The sequence below is a fragment of the Etheostoma cragini genome, chromosome 19, assembly GCF_013103735.1.
Source record: "Etheostoma cragini isolate CJK2018 chromosome 19, CSU_Ecrag_1.0, whole genome shotgun sequence".
Lineage (NCBI taxonomy): Eukaryota > Metazoa > Chordata > Actinopteri > Perciformes > Percidae > Etheostoma > Etheostoma cragini.
Genome location: NC_048425.1, coordinates 5,967,248 through 5,989,676, shown reverse-complemented (window position 1 = coordinate 5,989,676; position 22,429 = coordinate 5,967,248). Strand labels below are relative to the sequence as shown.

At 42.5% G+C, this 22,429-nt stretch overlaps 1 protein-coding gene across 4 annotated transcripts in view; it reads left to right on the top strand.

The window, feature by feature from the left end:
- Nucleotides 1–22,429, top strand: part of svep1 (sushi, von Willebrand factor type A, EGF and pentraxin domain containing 1) — an 88,198-nt gene that overhangs the window by 62,182 nt on the left and 3,587 nt on the right. For 2 of the 4 annotated variants that reach the window (XM_034901196.1, XM_034901198.1), the window contains 26 exons: nucleotides 55–151; nucleotides 424–537; nucleotides 802–915; nucleotides 1,199–1,400; nucleotides 1,850–2,007; nucleotides 2,220–2,418; nucleotides 2,661–2,836; nucleotides 3,062–3,186; nucleotides 3,368–3,497; nucleotides 3,657–3,827; nucleotides 4,163–4,336; nucleotides 4,449–4,568; nucleotides 4,714–4,890; nucleotides 7,603–7,687; nucleotides 7,799–7,990; nucleotides 8,486–8,653; nucleotides 8,813–9,485; nucleotides 9,711–12,439; nucleotides 12,778–13,012; nucleotides 13,395–13,550; nucleotides 14,235–14,298; nucleotides 14,795–14,968; nucleotides 15,100–15,276; nucleotides 15,973–16,155; nucleotides 18,419–18,589; nucleotides 21,281–21,376. In XM_034901196.1, coding sequence (XP_034757087.1) covers nucleotides 55–151; nucleotides 424–537; nucleotides 802–915; nucleotides 1,199–1,400; nucleotides 1,850–2,007; nucleotides 2,220–2,418; nucleotides 2,661–2,836; nucleotides 3,062–3,186; nucleotides 3,368–3,497; nucleotides 3,657–3,827; nucleotides 4,163–4,336; nucleotides 4,449–4,568; nucleotides 4,714–4,890; nucleotides 7,603–7,687; nucleotides 7,799–7,990; nucleotides 8,486–8,653; nucleotides 8,813–9,485; nucleotides 9,711–12,439; nucleotides 12,778–13,012; nucleotides 13,395–13,550; nucleotides 14,235–14,298; nucleotides 14,795–14,968; nucleotides 15,100–15,276; nucleotides 15,973–16,155; nucleotides 18,419–18,589; nucleotides 21,281–21,376 — 7,060 coding nt within the window. Of the gene's footprint in view, nucleotides 1–54; nucleotides 152–423; nucleotides 538–801; nucleotides 916–1,198; nucleotides 1,401–1,849; nucleotides 2,008–2,219; nucleotides 2,419–2,660; nucleotides 2,837–3,061; nucleotides 3,187–3,367; nucleotides 3,498–3,656; nucleotides 3,828–4,162; nucleotides 4,337–4,448; nucleotides 4,569–4,713; nucleotides 4,891–7,602; nucleotides 7,688–7,798; nucleotides 7,991–8,485; nucleotides 8,654–8,812; nucleotides 9,486–9,710; nucleotides 12,440–12,777; nucleotides 13,013–13,394; nucleotides 13,551–14,234; nucleotides 14,299–14,794; nucleotides 14,969–15,099; nucleotides 15,277–15,972; nucleotides 16,156–17,288; nucleotides 17,366–18,418; nucleotides 18,590–21,280; nucleotides 21,377–22,429 lie in introns of those variants that run through there. The other 2 variants (XR_004660572.1, XM_034901197.1) reach the window with 2 other exon arrangements.

Here is a 22,429-nt window from a genome sequence, read left to right as displayed (position 1 = left end):
CAAAAGGCTTTCACTGTTTGGGTGACACATTGAACTGATTGGCTGTTCCTGCAGGTTTTCCACGAGTGTTTCCTGAATCCCTGTCAGAATAAGGGGACATGTGAGGAGGTTGGGGCTGGATACGTCTGCACCTGCATGCCTGGGTTCACAGGTAAACCACCAGTCTGAGATTCACCTGATTTGGTATTTATGTTTTAACAACTTAAGTGAAGACAGGGAGTTTCAAGCAGTAGGAATAAGATGATCATTAGTGGTTGGTTGTTGTATTTCCTATCATTGCTCTGTGGACAATACAACAAAAGCTGTGTCTCTCGCTTGAGTGTTGACATTTATAGCAACGGACATTCACCTCAAGCACAGTTGTGTTGTATTTGACTCTGTTATGGTAAGTGTTTGATACAGCCTCTGATATTTCTCTCCCAGGTGCCAAGTGTGAGATTGATATAGATGAGTGTGACTCTGCTCCGTGTCAGAATGGAGGCCTTTGTAAAGACGGTATGGGAGACTTCCAGTGTCAGTGCAAGCCTGGCTTTCTAGGTAAGGGACCGTGAGGAAATAATAAAGTGATACACGGAAAGAACAAAAAGTTTTTTTAAAGAACTGGTGTACTCAACTGGTAAATATAACATCAACTTTATTGATTGTTTCAAGCTTTAAAGGTTTAGGGATTTGATTACACATTTTAAGTAGCTGTCAAAAACATTGATTACTTCAACAACCCCTAAACCAGACATGTTTCTTTGCCTCCGCCAGCATAAACCTCTATCTGTGTTTCCTAACTTTTGCCCCTGTCTGTCTCAGGCTCTCTGTGTGAGGCGGAGGTGAACGAGTGTATCTCCTCTCCCTGTCTGAATGAAGGGGTGTGTGTAGACGAGGTTAACAAGTTCACCTGCAGTTGTGCCAGCGGCTTCACAGGTTAGATAACAGTACTGGGTTACATTTTTATTCTAGCCGTCAGTTTGATTTCCTCATCAGACCGTTTTATATTATTATTATTATTGGCACCGGCAGATTTGTTGAACTTCATTCTGAGTCTGTACAATATCTACTATTAATGCATACATTGTATATAGAGTATACACATATGACCATATATCTTATACAAAAAGTCTGACCTTGATGTAGAAAAAGGCCAAATACTAAAGTTAGTGCTTTGAAAATACAGCTGTTTTCCTTTTTTCTGTTCATATTTACGCAGGATCTCGGTGTGAGCTGGAAATCAACGAGTGCCTCTCCAATCCCTGTCTGAACGGGGGGGTGTGTGATGACCTGACTGGCAGCTACACTTGTAATTGTGCCGTTGGCTTCTCAGGGGATCGCTGTGAGGTCAACGTCGATGAATGTAACAGCGCCCCCTGTCTGAATGGGGCCTCATGTCTGGATGCCGTTAACAATTTCAGGTAATAATGATTCTGATGGGATCAAACCACTCTTTGCATTTGTAACGGTCTATTAGTCCTCTTTACATTTGTTAGGATGTATTGTCCTCTTAACAAGGATTTTAACATGCAGCTTAAAATTATTTATTTATAGAGAAACACAGATTGTGTGAAACATAGTATGTGCTTTACATTCATACATCATTTTGAATACTAGGAAAGGTCAAACTTAAAAAATAAAACAGTAAAAGAAAACAGCCAGGATTTGAAGCAGTGTGAGTCCTCTTCCTGTAGCTCTCCCTTTCCCCTCTCTGTCACAAAGGCATCTGCATGCGCAGAACAGCCAATAGGAATGATCTTTCTCTCTAAAATGACCTGTGATTGCAATATTCTCCATGTTTCATGATTAACTTATGTTGTAGTGTGTCTCTGTAAGTGGTAATGTACTGTGCCTTCCTTCCATCTCTCAGGTGTCAGTGTGTGGAGGGTTACCGTGGCCGCCTGTGTGAGGTGGACGTGGACGAGTGCGATCCTAACCCCTGTGTGAACGGGGCCAGCTGCATGGATGGTCTGGGGTCCTACACCTGCCGGTGCCTTCCTGGGTTCAATGGAACCAGGTGTGAGACAGGTACTATAGGACAGATGACACATCACCATGGCAACTCTAGAAGAGGAAAAGTGATATTTTCCATTTTGTACCTTGAATTATTCTTGATTAAAGGATGACCAGAAGAATTATTTAGAAAGAAAAAGGTGGTAAAAACAGCAATTATTTAATTAATTTAATCCAAGAATTGTTTTATTCACTCCAGACATGCACATGTTTTTCTGTCCTATCAGAGATGTCTCCTGCCTTCAACCTGGACTTTGAGGTGTCTGGTATCCATGGTTATGTAATGATGGATGGAGTGATGCCAGCGCTGACAGAGATCACCTGTACTTTTTGGATGAGGTCATTGGATACCACCAATTATGGCACACCTGTCTCCTACGCTGTGGAGGGCAGCGACAACGCTTTCCTTCTCATAGACTACAATGGGTTAGTGATATTCTCTAAGTTAGGAGAATATAAATGCACGTACACAGTTTTGTGATTGGTTTAAAGAAATGCCAATAAACCATTGCATGTTTTTCTCCAATCCTGGAATGCTGTGTGGACTAGTCAGACCCTCCTTCACAGCACTGTGGAGGACTGTCTGGCAAAGCGAGACTAAACCTCTCCAAATGCTTTCTTTCTTTTGCATTAAATCCTCTGTGATCGTTTTTCCTCCCTCCCTACAGGTGGGTGCTGTATGTGAATGGTAAAGAGCGGATCACTGACTGTCCTGCAGTGAACACGGGTCAATGGTACCACATTGGGGTGTCCTGGAGGAGCTGGGATGGTGACTGGAGAATCTACATCAATGGGAAGCCCTCAGACGGAGGCAAAGGCCTGTCAGTCGGCACCACTATCCCAGGTGTAGTGCTATCCTCGACCTGGTCACCTGCCATAACAGGGATCTATAAGTAGTTATATTGAGCTAAATTGCTTTAGTACAACAATGGTTTGTTTCTAATCAAATTTACAGTGTATGTACGTTTCTGCTATTGTCTTTTAATATAAACACAGTAACCCAGAAGTCAAGAAGAATAGTTTCTCGGTGAGTTGCCGTTAACCTCTAATCTTTTTATATGTTCTGTAGGCGGTGGGGCACTGGTATTAGGTCAGGACCAGGATCAGAGGGGCGAGGGCTTCAACCCGGTCGAATCCTTTGTCGGCTCCATCAGCCAACTCAACATCTGGGATCGTGTTCTCACACCTCAACAGGTAAATTTAATAATTGGTGTTTCTGTTTTACATTTACTTTTAGGACTGCTCAGGTAAATGTGAACCCATGCATGTGAAACCAGGTAATTTATCACGTATCACAGTCATGAAACAGGATTTTTTTTGTGAATATGATTTTTTTATGTTGTACCAACTGATCTCCCTGTCCTCTATACTGTAGATCAAGGTCCTGGCCAGCAGCTGTCCATCTTCCCATGTTATTCACAGAGGGAATGTGCTCGCCTGGCCAGACTTCCTCAGCGGGGTGGTAGGCCGAGTCAAAATAAACCACAGCAGCGTTTTCTGTGCTGGTAAGAGACGCTTCACAAAACCATACACTACCTTGAATGACGAAGTTCAAATACATTTTTAAAATGAATGTGCACAGTGTTTTGGAGTATGTTTTTTCAGTTAGTATGCCTAACAGTGGCTCTGTCTCCACAACTGAAAACCCTCCTTGGTCTCTCCAGATTGCCCCAAGCTGGAGAACGCAGTGCCCCACCTGCACGCCTCCACTGTGGAGGTGAGCCCTGGGGCCCAGGTCCAGCTGTCCTGTGATCCCGGCTTCTACCTGCTGGGGGAGCCTGTGCTACAGTGCCAAAATAAAGGAGAGTGGAGCCATCCTCTGCCCAGTTGTGAACGTAAGGCAGAGACACAAACTGCTCTCTGATTTGAAATGTAAATAAGTCATGTCCTAAGTGCTCATTCACCTGTCTTAGCTGATTGGATGTGTTTTTCAATCCACTGACTACACACTTAAACAAATCCTTAAAAAACGAAGTGCTTTGAAAGATCCTAAACATGGAAATCTCTGATAAACAAATAAAACATTTGACTGTATTCCTTTTGGAGGAGATGGATAAATGGTACTGTTGTACTGTACATTTGAAATACCAGAATAAGAAGAATACAGCTAATAGGTAGACAGCCTGTAGGGGTGAGGTCCTTGATTATATTACTTTTTTGTGTGTTGCAGGAGTGTCCTGTGGCCCTCCTCGTCCTCTGGAGAACGGCTTGTTTCTGGGGACAGACTTCCATGCCGGCAGCTCTGTGGTCTATCAGTGTAACGCTGGCTTTTATTTGCTGGGAGACACCAAGGTGCACTGCATCAACAGTGGCAAGTGGGGAGGAAATCCACCAGCCTGTCTCGGTACTTCATTAGACAAGATTGTTTTTTTTAATCAGTGATACGTTTGGAAATTTGACAAGGCACAAATATCTATAGTATGTATTTGTGTGAGTTCTTCTGTGTGTGTGTTCAGATGTGGATGAGTGTGCTTTGGGATCTGACTGTGATGACCATGCTAGTTGTCAAAACACGGACGGCTCCTACACCTGCACCTGTATCCAGCCGTACAGTGGTGACGGAAAAAACTGCACAGGTAATAAGACGCAGGTCCACAAACATCCATGTTGAAGAACGTGCTTTTAAAGAAAACCATTGTATCTATCCATATGTAAACCCACAGAATCACCCCCTTGTTATGTGTGTGTGTGTGTGTGTGTGTGTGTTTGTCTTCCTACCAGAGCCAGTGAAGTGTAAGAACCCTGGGTCTCCAGAATTCGGTCACAGAGAGGGCAGCAATTTTCTGATGGGCGGTGAGGTTGTTTTTGGCTGCGAGAACGGCTATGAGCTGATCGGCTCGTCTCGCCTCCACTGCCTGGAGACAGGAAGCTGGGACGACCAAGTCCCATACTGCAGAGGTAAGGGATTTGGGGTAATGTCCTCCCAACACTGTGCAGCAGCTGTACTATATATTAAATCCTTCTGGCTTTTCAAGTGATTCATGTTCTGTGGCCAGCAAAATGTCTGATTTTTTTCCCTCAATTAAATTACTGAAAGTAACAAATATATCTTCTATATCTATATTTAGGTTGCATGCATCAGCCAGCTGCTGTAAAAACTCACATACTCACTGTGTGTATTGATCTGTGGCTAAAAATAGTCCCTAACAAATACACAATTTACTCCTGCCTTTTTCTAAGATATAGATGAATATGTTTGTGACCTGTTTAAAGTTGTAAACCATAGTTTGTCTTCATAGTAGACAAATTGAACTTGGGGCTGAGTGCCACAGACGGGGCAGGGATGTCAGTCTTTTTATTGCGATTTGAAGACAATAGGCAACTATAGCATATTACCATCACCTTTATATGTGTTGGAGTGAGATGGAGTACTTGATATACATTTCCCCCAGTATCATATGTGAAGTGTGTAAGTAGTTCACTTTCAGGTTTCATTCTGCATTCTCAGTAAATAGAGAGAGAGTTTCATAATGGCTGTAACGTAAAAAGAATACCATAGGTTGATAACATAAATATACTTGTATACCTGAGATATAAATTTACATTCCCATTTAACACATTTGGAACAGCTCAATAGAAAGGGACTCATTACTATTACGGCCATAAAACTGCTCGTTATTCTTCATGATGAAGCAGTTTTCTTATCAAATCATCTAGCCATTAGAGCCAGCTGAATCAAATAAAACTAATTGCTGTCAGTGTACAGATTTTTGAACAGATTAAAAGTATTAAAGGTACTATACACTTCCGGAAAGACACACATAAACCCAGAGGCCTTGTTTTTGCATATACACAAAAAAGCAAATCATGCAGACTTATAGAGACTCAAAGACACGCATGTACACAAATTATGCAATGTCTTGTGAAGGGGTATTATGTATGCAGCTGTCTTTTTGTCTGCAGTGGGCTGAAAGGCCTAACCACTGCAGCACATCCATCTTGGCTCTAAGCCACATTCTTCCTCATAGAGAAAGAGGAACTGACTTACTCAGTGCCTGCAGACTGTGTCATACTGAAAGTGAAGTTATTACATTTTAACGTAAAACTGTATATCAACTCAAATATATAAAGCAGCTGTGTGATGTTCTCCGCCAAAATCAAAACATTTTAATTGAATTTTGATTTTCTCAGTGTTAAGTGCAGCAATAACAGTCGTTAAATGATGTTGCATTAGATAATTCACTGATAGTTTAACATGTGGCGACAGCATTGAGGTTTTTTGCGTGTACACACAAATTCAGTTGCATCATTGTTTGAGGTGGAAAAAAAACATCTTCCATTGTTGTTATTAAAGAGTAGAAGTGCAGCAGTGTTATCTGGGAACCAAAAATATGAGGCGATGGGTGTATGGCTGCTAGAGCCACAAGGAGTGTTATTCAGCTTGTGAAAACAGTTGCATAAGGTCTTGTGTGAGCTTTCTCAAGTCTGAGAAAATAACCCTGTTGTGGTCATTAGACTATCTCTAACTTGACTTGAGACCTAAAGCCCTGGGTTACCTTAACATAAAAGTGACGACAGCAATCTTGTCTAGGTCAGTAAGGGGAAAAAAGTATTTGATCCCCTGCTGATTCTGTAAGTTTGCCTGACTGACAAAAAAATCATCAGTCTATAATTTTAATGATAGATTTATTTGAAGAGTGAGAGACAGAATAACAACAAGAAAATTCAGAAGAACGCATGTCAAAAATGTTTTGAAGTGATTTGCATTTTAATGAGGGAAATATGTATTTGACCCCTCTGCAAAACATGACTTAGTACTTGGTGGTAAAACCCTTGTTGGCAATCCCAGAGGTCAGACGTTTCTTGTAGTTGGCCTCCAGGTTTGCACACATCTCAGGAGGGATTTTGTCCCACTCCTCTTTGCAGATCTTCATCAAGTCATTAAGGTTTCGAGGCTGACGCTTGGCAACTCAAACCTGTGATGCAGCCTGTGAACAAACAAAAACTTTCTTTTTTCTTGCTATTATAGCAATTTAAACTCTTTCCATAAATGTGCTGTCTTGTCTGAATAAAGCCGTTAAGGACATTGATGTAAAAGTCACCTATAGCCTTTATTTTGACAGATAGATGATGCCAGCAATGTTATGGGCTTCAGATTTATAACAGAAAGCCTGCAACATAAAATGTGGAGATGGAGTTTGAAAGTCATATGTACTGACGGATATACAGGGAAGGTCTAATTATGGGAAATGTAGGATCCAGGGATTCTAAAGTCTTTAAAAGTGTCTTGGCCTCCGCTGCTTTGATTTTGGTCTTTTAATTCTTTAATCTGTCACTTGTAAATCCCTCAACTCCATGGAAGTGCAATATTTAATCACTGAAGTACCCTTTTAAGTGGTTCTCCCCTTCATTCAATTATGCCTCTCTGTCACACCTCTTTGGATTCTATCCATTTATACACTTTCCTGTATGATTCTTTTATCCTATCAGTGTACAATCTAATGTGGCTTTAATCCTAGAAAAAGTCTTTGCCAAAGTCTAATCTACATTTCATCAATAACACTGACAGGCGTCTGTAAGCTTTTCTTTCTTTTTCTAAACTTTCTAGTGAAATATTAATATTAATAGAAGACAGCAGTAACTAATTGTCTCTGTAATGTTGCACTGTAGCCCTCTCCTGTCCGACGCCGTCTGTCCCAGAGAACTCCATCATGAAGGGCAACAATTTCACCTATGGAAGCAAGGTGACTTTCAGGTATCATTTGCATCCCGTACAACACCATGTTGTAATAGTGACAGAAGGAAACATAAAAATGTGGAGTTTCTTGTTAACCTCTGGGTGTCCTTCTGTTTTCCTTCTCCTCAGCTGTATGAAGGGCTTCCTGCCTCAGATTCCCTATGAGTTCCAGTGTCTTGTTAGTCTGAGGTGGAGCGGGACGCCACCGGCCTGTCACCCAGTGACATGCGGGGGGCCTCAAACTGTTGCGAACGCTGACTACACGCTCAACACTAACACATACCAGTCTACTGTCACATATACATGTGCTGAGGGATACAGGTATGTATTTAATATACATGTTCTCATAAATGCCAATTTTACCCATGATTTGAATTTCATAACAGTTTTTTTTAAATTGACATAATGCTCAATGTGTATAAGAAAATAAAATGTAATATAATACAAATAGATAGGAACTAATTGGGACAACTTTCTTCACTTTTTTCAAATTCATCTGCACCAAGCCTATCATGTCTCAACTGTGTTTGTATAATCAACCATCAAACACTTCATTTAATCTGAAACAAGATACATATTGTTACTGCTGATTCAAAATAAATTACATTTACAGACTCCGTTAACGCTGATTCAGTTATGTCAGCACAATGCAGTTGCGACCTCCACAGACATTATAAACTCTGTATGATGCTCTTTAGCAAATTATAACATGCCATTATAGATTTATTTGTTTCACTAGTCGTCCTCTTTAAATCTCTTTGACTCTGTGGTGGCAGAAGTGTAAGTGTGTAAACTAACTTGTCTGTTGCTGCGAAGACCACAGGGCTCCATGGAAGTGGTTTGTGAAGCAACAGGGGAGTGGAGCAGGCCTGTCCCTCGCTGTGTGAACGTCCTGTGCAGCGAGCCTCCGGCCCTGAAAGATGCAGTGACCGTGGGAGAAAACTTTGAACTGGGAAACAAGGTGCACTATGTCTGCAAAGAAGGGTAAATGTGGTTGACTCAGTTATTATGCTGTTTTGTCAGTTGACACTGACATACAACAAACACAACACCAAACTAAAATTAAACTAAAATGTTAACATTCTTATATCGCATTTTGTTAAGCTGTGACTTATTTCCCTCTTTCCTAATCTCTTTTCACAGCTATACTCTGATTGGCCCAGAGACCAGAGAATGTCTGCCAAGTGGCCAATGGAGTGACAGCTCAGCCCAGTGTGTCCCTCGCTCCTGTGGCCCCCCACCTGCCATCGACCACGCCGAGCCCTATGAGAGCCACCAGCTGTTTGGTGACACTGCTAACTACTACTGCACTGACGGATACACTGCTGGAAACAACTCTAAGATGGTGTGTAACGCTCTGGGTGTCTGGGCGCCCCCAGATGGCATGGAGGCCCCTCGCTGCATCGCAAACTTCTGCCTACGTCCGTCTGAACTACCCCATGCTATTTTAGATTCGGTCAACAAACCCAAATACGCCAGCAACACTGAAGTGAGCTATAAATGTGAGGAGGGCTTCATGCTCAACACCACCGCCACACTGAGATGTCTGATGGGAGGAGAGTGGGAGCCTTCGCCGCATGATATCGGCTGTGTGCCGGTGAGGTGCTCCAAGCCTGAGAGCATTGATCGGGGCTATGTGAGTGGAACAAACTATAGTTTTGGAGCTGTGGTGGCGTACAGCTGCGATAAAGGTTTCCTGATCCGAGGGGAGAAAAGAAGGACCTGCAAGGCCAATGGAGAGTGGGGAGGAGCTCTGCCTATCTGTGTTCCTGTGTCCTGCTCTCCCCCTCCTTCACTCAGGAACGGAGACATCCAGGTTAGCCACATACTGCTTTTAAACTCAAAAAACTGTCCCAGAACTTTTTCTCTACTTTTCCTATTATTAAGACCAAATTACATCTTTTATTTTAAATTATTGGAAAGTAACAGACTTAAAATAAAGTGTTACCAATACCAAAAAAACAACTTTTTCATATTTTAAGCTGCTGGTTAAGTGAGTTAATGTGTCTAATGACGTATCCCTCTGTTTATTCCCACATAGGGCAGAGGTCGATTCACCTTCAACAGCAAGGTGACGTACGCCTGTCATGCAGGATACAGGCTTGTTGGTCGTCCAGATAGAGTTTGCCAAGCCAACCGCCAGTGGTCTAACAACGACCCTCCCACCTGTGTCCTTTTGACCTGTGGCCCTCCCCCCAACGTCGTCCATGGACATTACAGGGGATCTGATTTCCAAGTGGGCCGAAAAGTGCAGTATGTCTGTGATGAGGGTTACGAGCTGATCGGGGATGCCACCTGGACCTGTCTGAAGTACGGAAGATGGGATAAGACAAGGCGTCCTCGCTGCTCACCAGTGCAGTGTCCAGAGCCGCCACTGGAGGAAAACCACCTGGTCCTAAAGGGCCTGGATTCTGAATCTGGAACAGTGGAATTATCCTGCGAGGATGGCTATGTACTGGATGGGGCCAGAATCCTTCGCTGCACCCCGTCCCAGGAGTGGAACGACACCTTTCCAGTGTGTAAGCAGGTGTTTTGTGGCCCACTGCCTGAAGTGTCGTTTGGTGGCCCTTCCTTGTCCTCTCCTCCCTTCCCTTTCAGCTCCGTGGTGAGCTACACATGCATGGATGGCTTTACTTTAAGAAAAGAAGGCTCTGTTTTCTGTCTAGCCAGCGGGCAGTGGAGCATTCCTTACCCAGAGTGTATCCCTGTTGAATGCCCTCAGCCTGTGGAGATTTCTAATGGTATCGTTGATGTCCAGGGTCTGATGTACCTCAGCAAAGCACTGTACAGCTGTAAGACTGGACATAATTTAGTGGGCAACTCCACTGTCCTCTGTGGCGAGAATGGACTCTGGATTGGAGGGGTGCCTTCTTGTCGCCCAATTGAATGCTCAATCCCTAAACAGACAGCCAATGGAAAAGTAGTTTATACAAAACTCCAGTTTGGTCACACTGCCACCTACTCCTGCCGTCGAGGTTATCGTCTTCAAGGCCCAGAGACTCTGAAGTGCCTGGCCAGTGGGGAGTGGGACATCGAGCCACCTCTTTGTGTGCAGATTTCCTGCACCCCACCCCAACCTGTTGAAAATGGATTTGTAGAGGGCCAGGATCACAGTTTCGGGGTCACCATTTTCTACAGCTGCTTTCCTGGCTTCCAGCTAGTAGGCCAGGACCATTTAACCTGTGAGGAGTTTGGCTGGTCTACTTCTGTTCCTGTCTGCGTGCCCTCAGACTGTGGTCTGCCTCCTCACATTGACTTTGGGGAATATGTTAGGGTGAAGCAGCTGGGAGGAAGCTCTTATGGTGATTTTAATGATGGTGGATCATTAGCCTCACCTATGGACTTGAGCTTCCTTCACGGGACGTTTATTGAGTACCGTTGCCACAAAGGTTACGTCCTCACAAGCCCCACCAGGTTGGTGTGTCAGGAAGATGGAGGCTGGAACGGCACGGCCCCGTCTTGTGTCCCAGCAGAGTGTGAAACACCACCCAGTCCAGAGCACGGCTGGGTGAATGTTACTGATACCTCCCTTGGCAGTATGGTCAAGTATACTTGTGAGGACGGTTATGAGCTGGAGGGGGAACCTGTGAGGCAGTGTGTATCAGGTAGACTATGGACTAATGACGCCCCAGTTTGTCGGCCTGTCTCCTGTGGCGACCCAGGCGCTATCGCTAATGGCACATCTCACGGAGGGGCTTTTGTGTATCCTGAGGTCTTGCACTATGATTGTAGGCCTGGATTTGTCCTGAAGGGTAGTGACACTATTGCCTGCCGGGCAAATGGGAAGTGGAATGGACAGAAGCCTTGGTGTGAGCCAGTATCTTGTGGTCCCCCTAAAGTCCCCAGTGACATTACTTTTACCGGAAAGGAGTACAGCTATAATAATGAGATAGAACTGAGGTGTCAGCATGGTTTCCTCCTACAAGGGAAATCTATCAGTGTTTGCCAAGCTGATGGCACCTGGAGCCATGGGTCTCCTACCTGTGTACCTGCCCGCTGTGGCAAACCCCCACCAATACCCAATGGGAGTGTGTTGGGGTCAGAGTTTGGCTTCAACAGCAAGGTAAACTATAAATGTGATGAGGGATACACACTTAACGGAGATCCAACACGCATATGTCAGTCAAATGGACTTTGGGACAAACCTGCACCTCGCTGTGACATCATAACTTGTGATCCACCTGAGGACATCAGCCACGGCTTCCTGAACGGCTCCAGCTTCAACCACGATGATTTGGTGGAGTACGTCTGCTTTGATGGCTATGAGGTAGTCGGGGATCCCATCCTGCGGTGCTCCGCTCAAGGCCTCTGGGTGGGCACCGTGCCTGAGTGTCGGCCCTGCGTCTGTGCCCTCCCTGTGGTAAAATTTGGTGTGGTTCTTGGTCGCGACCGCGCCTGCGGGGACCTAGTGCACTTCCAGTGTGACGAAGGCTACAAGCTCCTGGGTCCTTCTGAGGCAGTGTGTGAGAAGGGAGGGGTGTGGAGCCCCGGTGTGCCTGTGTGTAGCAGGGGGAGGTGCAGTGACGCCCCACCTGTAGTTCGTAATGCTGTCCTGCAGGGCGCCAGTACCACTTTTTATGACACAGCTATATACAGATGTCGGCCCGGCTACCAGCCAAAGGGGAACCCACACGTATCCTGTGGAAGAGATGGCAGGTGGGGGGAACCCAGACTCAGCTGTGAGCCTATGAGCTGTGGAAAACCTCCAACTGTAGCCCACGCTCAGGTGGTGGGAAACACATTCACCTTCCCAAACCAGATCACATACAGGTGAATACTGTATTTATGACATTTGTAAAACCTTTTAAAACCATTTTTCTGATGGACAATAGCCAACACAGTGCATGTGCATCGTTGGTTTAATTACACCAGAATATTTATGACAAAAACATTCCCAGTAAGTTTGTGGGATCACTTTTGCCCAATTACTATCCTGCGTAAAAAAATAATTCTATCTTTAGTAAAGCTATTATATTGATCTTATTGAATATCTAAATCAAACACTAACTGCTTTGTTTTGAACAGGAAGTTTTTTCAAATCTGTTTTTCCCATGTTTGTCCCCTCTTTATTTTTTTCATAATTTTCCTGTTTCCCTCTCGCTCTCCAGGTGTGACGATGGGTTTAATTCAGCCACAAAGACAGCCTCTCTCTCCTGCCAGAGTGACGGCACCTGGTCCAAACACAGCATTCGGTGCAGCCCTTCCCCCTGCCTGCTACCAACCAACTTCTCCATCCCCAATATCGTAATCACTGGGAAGGATCTCACTCCTGTTGGAGGCACCATCACCCTGTCCTGCCCATCTGGTCTCTACCTGCATGGGCCAGCGCTGGCTGAGTGCCAGGTAGGAAAGATGCTGGTCAATTATTTGTCTAAGTCTTTGTGATCCTTAATCTTAATGTGACTTCCTGGTAGAATAATGGTTAACAAGCTGCTCCTGGTCACTTTATGTGCACGCAAAGACATTGTTGTGACTTTCTTTCTTAAATGACTTAGCTTTTTTGATAATGAAACCCTAGCTGAGATTTAAAGGAGTGCAGACGTGAAATGTGTCAGTCTGTTTGCTGTTACATAGTGTTTAAAATATTGTGCATCGTCACTGGGATTTAAAGAAGTAGCACTTATGGGTTGGCAATGACCAATGAAGAAATTCCTCCACCAAACATGTCAATAAATAATGAATAATGTAGTACTTTCCTGTTCTGTTTGTTGTATGGTGTGATAAGCTGGGTGGAAGCTGGGCTCCAAGTGTCTCCTCAGTTTCCTGTGACCTGGTGGTTTGTGAGAAACCCCCTCCTCTTCTTCACGGTGTCACAGAGGGGGACAGCTACAACTATGGAGACTTTGTCATATACTCATGCCTGCCAGGCTTTGACATGAAGGTACTGCTCATCAGACCAACTTTCTATCTGTAGAATTTCAGTAGTTTAGCAGAAAAGATGTACAATGGTTTATAAAATAGAAATGAAAAACAAACAGTTTTATTGGAAAACCACTTCTAATCCAAAATTGTGGACAGTAGCACAGGTAATAAATCCTTTTTGCTTGCAAACTTAACAAAGTGTCTTTTCCAAGATATAATTTGTGTAGAATAGTGGCTTCAAAAAGTCAGTCATCTCCTGTAATACAACACCGGACTTACTCACCCGTCCTGCACTGTGCTTTTAAACAACAGGCTGAGCTAGGGCCAGCCAGATTACAGAAAGTCACGTGCTTTCTCCTCAGCAATCAGTGGGAGAGTGCAGTTTCAGGGAAACAGAAGGAACTGACTCACTCTCTTCCTGATACACACATACTCACTGAAATGCTAGCCTGCAGCTAGCAATTTTAATACTTGCCACAGGGCCTTATATTACACTGACGACACACCCAAAGAGTACAAACTGCTAACTTTACCATAAGTAAGATTATTATGTAAAATTATTAGGTTCATTGTTTCATTCCAACCTGAAAGAATATTATATTATGGATCTTAACTATATTATGTTTCCTGCTATTTCTACACATCAACATTACTAGGTTGTCTACTGTTCTTGTATCTTTACACGTTGTTCTTGTTGTCATAGGGAGACTCTATCCAGACCTGCCAGGGAGACGGAACATGGAGTGGCACCCAGCCAGTGTGTGTTGGTAGGTTTGTTTACACATAAGGGACAGACCACGAAATGTCTTTAAGAATGTCACACATTTAATCCTATGATTTTAGTGTCTTGTCAGTAAAACTGAGAACACTTTTTAAAAGTATTCAAACCTACAAAGACAGGAAGCCCCACACATATTGGCTATTTGTACAAAAATGCACACATTATTTAGATTTTTTTAGTGATGTTTCATGGATATTGAAATGGAAAAACACTCAAGGCACACTAAATCATTCCTTCCATTGTTTATTCAGTTTATTCAAAACAATGTCTCCTTTTTGATGCAGCTGATTCCAGTCGTAAACATTAAACATTTTTTTAAACTCTCAAAACAAAAAGGAAATTAAGATCATTTTGATTGTATGGAAGGTGTAACCTAGAGTTCCTCTTAATGTTGTGCAATCTGTTACATTGTACTGTTGACACACTGTACATCTATACCACCACACCTTTCACACGTTTACACTCATCTGTTGTCTCCTTAGCACATACCTGTGGGCCTCCTCCCACAGTACAGCATGCAAAGGTTCAGACGTCAGGAGAGACTTACCTACACAATGCCAGTTATGTATGTAATGCCGGCCTACAGCTGGTCGGCCCTAAGACTCTCATCTGTCTAGCCAACGGGACGTGGAGCCCACCAGCACCCACATGTGAAGGTACGGAGGATCTCCAGTAAGCAATGAATTAAAAGCTGATTTGTTGAAGGCTCTACCTGTACTCAAGTACTAGAGTACCGTTTCTCTTTCTGAATCGTGATTTTACTCTCCACTATTTACTCTCATGTCAGTGACCAAAGGCTGTGTCAGCCCGCAACCGATGCTGTACGGTAAAGCGCAAGAGCACAACCTCAACACAGGGCGCGCTGTGGAGTTCCAGTGTGATAAAGGCTACAACCTGGTGGGAGATTCTCTGGTGGTGTGTATGGGGGGCAACACCTGGAGCTCTGCTTTCCCCACCTGCAAACGTGAGAAACACTGACAGAGAGTTACACAGAAACATGAATCCAGAATACAAGGGGTCTTTAACTGGTGTGATGTGAATAAATGATTTCACTGCTAACTGCCGCTGCTAGCATTTCCTGTTACATTTGACTTCCTTCTTTCCAGCTTGTCAACACAATCCTTGTTGCAACGGTTGCTTTTGACAAAACTCCTGTGCATTTGGCAAATGTCTGCAACAAGCTCGAACTAGTATTGAACATCACTGTGTTTCATTATCTGTTTCACAACATAGCCTGCGACAAAATAGTCAATGAGTCGGAGCTCATCTTACTCAATAGTTTATGGACAGTTTGAGAATCAAACTTGTTTTTTTCAAAATGTGGTCTCAAACTAACTGTTGACCCCAAACATATATCAAGTGACCATAAAAATAATGGCTGCTATATAGCACATACTGCAATCTTGCCATGCATATATTTACATTTATATACTATAAATACAGAAACAAAAAAATTGTTAGGGTTACATAGGTTTTACACTTTCCCCTAAAAAAAAATCCCAATATGTTATATATATTCACTACCCATGTTAGCTATGATATATGGTTGTTGTGTCTGTGGTAAACATGTGAGAAATAATAATTTTGAATGCTTACAGATACAGCGTGTCAACCACATAAAGACAATTAGTCAATAATCCTTTACTTCTGGTACTTACAGCTAAATCTTGCCCGGCTCCTCCAGGCTGGAGGGAGGACAGAAGCAGGAACGGATCACAGCCGGAGTTTCATGTTGGACAGTCTGTCCGTGTCAGCTGTTCTAAAGGTCAACAGGTGAAAGGAAGCGGAACAATCACCTGCAGGCCAGACCAGACCTGGAGCCCCATCAGCGCTGTGTGTGAAAGTAGGTGTTTTCTTCGAAAGTCAAAAACATTGTATATCTTCTTTGGTAAAGCTTCACTGTTGATTCATATCCGCAAGTATACAGTATACATTTGATTTAAAATAAATAAATAAATAAATAAAACCACACACCTACAATATGTCACCACATAATCCATCACTAATAAAGCCTGGCCAATCCACTAGCATGCCACTAATATTGACAAATATAATATTAATACTGATGTATTAGTATTGGTACATAAGTTGGTAGACAGTTAAACATAATTTGCTGCAAATATGGTAATTGGTGATTTTTGGTTTGTATTTTTTGCCTTGATTTTTATAATTAATTTTATAATTTATACTTTACTTTTTAGTTATACTTTATTTTAATTACTTGATTTGCAGTGATTTGTACTGCTCAAAATGTAAAGTTATCTTTGATAGTTTACTTTATTGTCATTATTAACTTATCTTTGTCACAACTCTTCCAATTTTGACGGATCATTTCCATCCATGTTCATGTTAAGTGTTTCTGTCAATATAGCATATTCACATTATTCAGTTATTTTTTTTAATTCTCAAATATCACTTTTGACCTAAACAAATCCTGATTTGTTTTGCTTCTCTTTGCTCAGTCTGAGATCTAGTTCGTTTGATTTGGTTATGTTTGGGGAAATCAATCAAATGTAAAAATTAGTTTGGGTTTTGTACTAAATGTACTAAGACTAGGAAATCATGTCATAATTCATGAGATAATCGGGTACAAATTGTGTATTTTATATTTTACACCTCTGCATGCGCCTCTTGTCTTCTGCCAACATTTCTCTATGCTTGCATGGCTGTTGGCTTCAATTAGCTGGATTACCATTTCTCTCCGTTGTTGTCTGTCTCTCTGAGCTTTCATCAAAACAAACAAGGTTGCATCAAACACTGTGTTGGTGTCCTGTATGCTGGACTAATTATGGGCACCTCTGTCGCTTCTATGGCAACCTTTGTCAGATAATCCTGTGATCTTTCTTGGGTGCAGTTGTTTGAATATGCAACACAATATTGCTTATGTTGCTATGGCTTGTTGTTTTGTGTTTGCATGGTATTTGTTTCCCTATATGCCTGTTCCCTGTAATCCTTTTAGTCCTCTTTTGGCCATAGGGAGGTAGTCCACCGATTGTCGAGCCGCACAACTGAAGTATTTCACACATTTGGATATTTTTGCATGAAATTCACAGGTAATGGGGATGGACAAACACCGCTTGATTTCATATAATGGACACAAATTTGTTACTCTGCAGTGCACAATTTTACATTCAATATTTTATTTTAAATATGCAAAGGGTAGACAAAATAACATTAACACCTTACATATATGTTAAAGCCCCAACAAACGTTTCTGGAAGCTCATGTTGCTCAGTTATTGTTGACACCAATGGAAGTTTATGTTATTTTTAAAGTTTTTGTATATATTATTGCTAAGCAACTCTTCTGTTAAAGGAATACGTCAGCGTTTGTTGAAACACAGTCTTGTCACAGTCTCCCCTAGCTGTAGATCGGTGGCCAATGCATTTTTTGTCTCAGTGCATGCATTGTTTTAGCCTGGTGCAACACCGGCAGTGCCGCCGCTAGTTTTCAATATCGCAATGCGTAATCAATATCTGCCTAGAAAATCTGCCTAGTCTGCATTGCTATTTATACGTGTTGTGAATACGCAGGCCACAATAAGTAATTAATATTTTTAGTTTGACTCACTTTTACTCACAACTTGCTAACCGGCAACATAAGATTCCATTCACTACGTTGAGCTAAGCTGCGGTGCTGCTGGCTAAAAAAATAAAGGCACTGAAACAAAAAATGCGTTGGCCCACCTATCCGCAACTAGGGGAGACCGTGGTCAGCCCTATTTCAACAAACGGTGGCGTGTTCCTTTAAGTGTTGTCCAAGAAGTCACTTCTCGAATTGCTGGTACACGAGTGTCAAACATCTGCAGGACAAGAAACAATGGGAGGCTTCAGTTTTTATGACAACTCTGACAGTCTAAAGAAAGGATTAACATTGTAAGCTGCAATTTTACCATACTGTAAGGTGTTTCTTTCATTTTGTCCACTACCCATAGATTTGCAACTTTCCTCTTTGCTCAAACAGAAGATCGATATGCTCATCAACTTTTTAGGCACTTCAGCAAAGGCAAAGTAGAAGCATGTTAAGACGGACAATAATTTAGACAGAGGAGACAGAAAACATGTAGTAAGTAACTCGTAGGTCGTTCCATCTGGGCTGTTGTACAGGGGTGTCCTGTGGCCCCCCCCTCCATGTGGCCAATGGGGTGGTGCGGGGGGCGGTGTTCCAGTTCGGGGACGTGGCGGTGTACTCGTGTTTTGGCGGCTACGCCATGGAGGGCGTTGGAAGGAGCAGGTGTCTGGAGAACGGCACCTGGACGCCGCCTCCCACATGCAGAGGTAGAGAAACTCCTCTGTGCTCAACAGAAGGGACTCTCCCCTTTTCCCTGGACACTTCCTGCTTCCTCTGACTGTCTCTTTTGCAACATGATGCCGTGCTGCTTCTCTGCTTTTTGATTCTTCTCTGGACTGCCATGCTCATCCCCAACAGATACAATTTTCTTTGGAGGTTAACATCCCAGTACCTGCTCTCCCTGTCTTCTAATGCCTCCTTACCAAACTGGGAAAGAATACGGTGTAGCTTAACTACAGAACCTGTTCCCTCGCTGTACCAGGATGCCTCTTCCTGTGCACTCGAATATGAGTACTTTGTAAATCCTGGATCCAGCCCCATTAATGGAAAAAAAAACTGTCAAGTTGTTATGGGCTTGGCATTTAAGGGACTGTTGTATCGCCTATTGTTTATTTTTATTTTTTTTTATTATTCCTGTGGATATTGAAATGAAAGGTGTTGGCCCGAAGGCCATACAAAATGACTCCAAGTATCTACACCCTCTAATTCCCGCTGTTGTGAAGACTTGTGATTCCAGAACTCAATGATCAAATCTGATACGATAGATTCAAGTTGAGCAAATTTAGTAAATTCCAGCAGTTAAATTACAACACACGTTTGGGTACACAATTTGATCCTAAGTTTCCCTAGACGCAGACAAAAATTGTGAACCCCATCTAACCATATCCCCATATTTTTATCTTCTTCCTTGACTGGGTCGTCCTCCTCCGGCAGATTATTTAGCTCTCACCCACACACACACACACGCACACGCACACCCACAAGCCATCCCCTGCTGTTCCAACTCTCCGTCTGGTACAGAAAAACAGTTTCTAACACACACTCACACATTCCTGAGCTATAAGGTAATGAAAGCTTAAGTTAACTATCTGTGTTTCAGAGTCCATTCAGGTCTGGAGACTGGCTAGGCCACTCCAGAACCTTAGTTTGCTTTTTCTTGAGCCACTCCTTTTTTGCCTTGGCCGTGTGTTTTGGGTCATTGTCATGCTGGAATACCCATCCACGACCCATTTTCAATGCCCTGGCTGAGGGACGGAGGTTCTCACCCAAGATTTGACGGTACATGGCCCCGTCCATCGTCCCTTTGGTGCAGTGAAGTTGTCCTGTCCCCTTAGCAGACCACGTCCACCTCCATGTTTGACGGTGGGGATGGTGTTCTTGGGGTCATAGGCAGCTGTTCCTCCTCCTCCAAACACGGCGAGTTGACTTGGTGCCAAAGAGCTCCATTTTAGTCTCATTTGACTATCACATTTTCACCCAGTGGTCCTCTGAATCATTCAGATTTTCATTGACAAACTTTAGACGGGCATGTACAGTGGTGCTCATAAGTTTATGAACCCATGCTAAAGTTGACTAAAAAGAGGAATAGAAAAAATCGTCTTTGGAATTAAAATAGCCCCACATCTTCACATACCCTTCACCATACATGGAGATAGGCATAGTTTTATTTCAGTTAGCCTAATAGCTGGCCTGATTTGCATTGAGAGATGATTTTATGAAAAGTAACCCATGCCAATCTCTAGGTATCATGAAGTGTATGTGATGATGTGGGGCTATTTTAATTCCAAAGGCCAAGGGAACTTTATCAGGATGCATAGTATCCTGGATCCTTGAAATAACTGGCCTTTAAAGATATAAATCTGCCTGCCTCTTTTGGAATTTAACAAAGGGGTGTGTATACTTATGCCCCCTCTATTTTAAGGAAGAACATTTGTCATTTGTCAGTGGGCAAAAAATCAGCAGGGGATCAAATACTTTTTTTCCCCTCACTGTATATGTAAAGGCTTTGTATAGTTATTCTAATACTGAGAATAACACATCTAGATTATAGAAATATTTCTACAATGTGACATGACAAGATATTTCCAGTGAATCAACAGTTTGGTGGTCATTTTTCTAAGCTATGCAAGAAAAACATAGTTTGGTTTTGGTGGATGGCTTTCAGGATCAGGGTGGAAGAGCTTTGTTTGAGTAGGCTCTGGTGATCAGAATCCGGTGCAGGTTTAGGATAGGTTTTGTAGAAAATTAGACAGTCCTCGAAGTTGGAATTCTATTTTATTATCAGCCACACCAAATTCAAAACTATAAACTGAAGACTATATAATGCCCAAAATGTAAGAAAAGAGCTGACATGAACATGAGCTGACACTGACCTGTCTGTGGGTAAAACATGACGTTGACTTTACTGGCAAATGTGGGGCAGTCAGAAGGGAATTGGGTTAAAAATAGAAAAACTAGAAAAGCAGTAAACATCACAGACTACTAACACAATTTACAAACATAGATACAGTTAAGAAAACTCATATATTCATGAGCTTCTTCCTTGTTGCAAATTTCAAGAGAACCCACAGCCGATCCCAAGCGACATGAAATACAAATGACCACTTACATGTTTTACATATGAAAAGAAGGGCTGGATTCGGGCTATCCTTTCCCTAACAGCTGCTGGGCTTGTGCATGTTCCTGTCTACATGTACACACAGAAACACACACACACACACACACACTCAAGGGGGTTTCTGTTGATGTATTTAAGAAATTTGCATCGAAATTTGGTTTTCCTCTTATTTCACTGGAAGGGGATTGAATACCTTGCTCTACTCTGTACTGGAGGGCGGGGGGGAAACAGTTCTTCTTATCTGAATTTGACATAACTTAGTGTGTGTCCTCTTCCTCAGCGGTGTGTTGGTTGCATTGCCAGAACGGAGGTGTGTGTCAGCGGCCCAACACTTGCTCCTGCCCCGAGGGCTGGATGGGCCGACTTTGTGAGGAGCGTACGTATTTAATCAAAGATTATTTAGTGAACTCTGTTGACACAATTGTAATGGGATCCTTAGTGTGTTACAATTCAAACTCAAACAAACAACCACTAACATGCGAACCAGCTGAAGCAGGTTTCAGCGGACAAAGGTGCACAAAGAGAGCCAGGGATAAAGGATGAAAGAGCTGAGACGTTGACAGCGTTATGGCATTGATTCTTTGTACCTCAACAAAACACACCCGGATAGTTAGACATTTTGTCTCTTGCTTACGCAACACACAAGTTAAAGGAAGAATAATCACCAAAAATCCGAACACAAGATTGGAAACTGCCCTCACATTGATTGAGGATCCTTTAAATACAACGATTAACACAATAAAGCAACAGCGAGAGAATCCTGCTGATTTTGCTGATTTGCAGATATCCTGTGAAATATCTCAACACCTCACTGATAGATTAGCACAGAATTTGCTTTAGACATTCATAGTCCCTGAAAAGGATGAAGTCTTCTGACTTTGGTGATCTTCTGACTTTCTAAATCTAAATCTAGATCTAAAGTCATCATCAAGCTAATTTAATGTGCTGATTATGACCAACAACTGCAAAACTAATGACATTCCATCCAACTGTACTTTATGTTTGGTGCTAATTAGCTCGTTAGCATGCTAAAATGCTAAACTAGACGGTGAACATGGTAAACTCTGAACCTGTTCAACATAAGAACGTTAGCATTGTCATTGGGAGCATGTCAGAATGCTGATGTTAGCATTTAGCTCAAAGCACTGCTGTGCATATTGGTGAAAAAAATTGTCAATAGTCAACACAGTGTCAAATGTCCTTAAAAAAATACACTTTAAGTAACACTTGACCTAAATTCCAGTATGGTCTAAGATTTATTCAGATTATCATAGTGTTTAAAACATTTAAGTCAGTGAACTAATTAACAGATAATACATGAACATTTATTTATTTCAATTATCAAGTTAAAATGCTTAACATTTTCTTGATTCCAGCTTTTTAAATGCAAGGATTTTCTCATTTTCTTTGTTTTACAGTATATTATGAA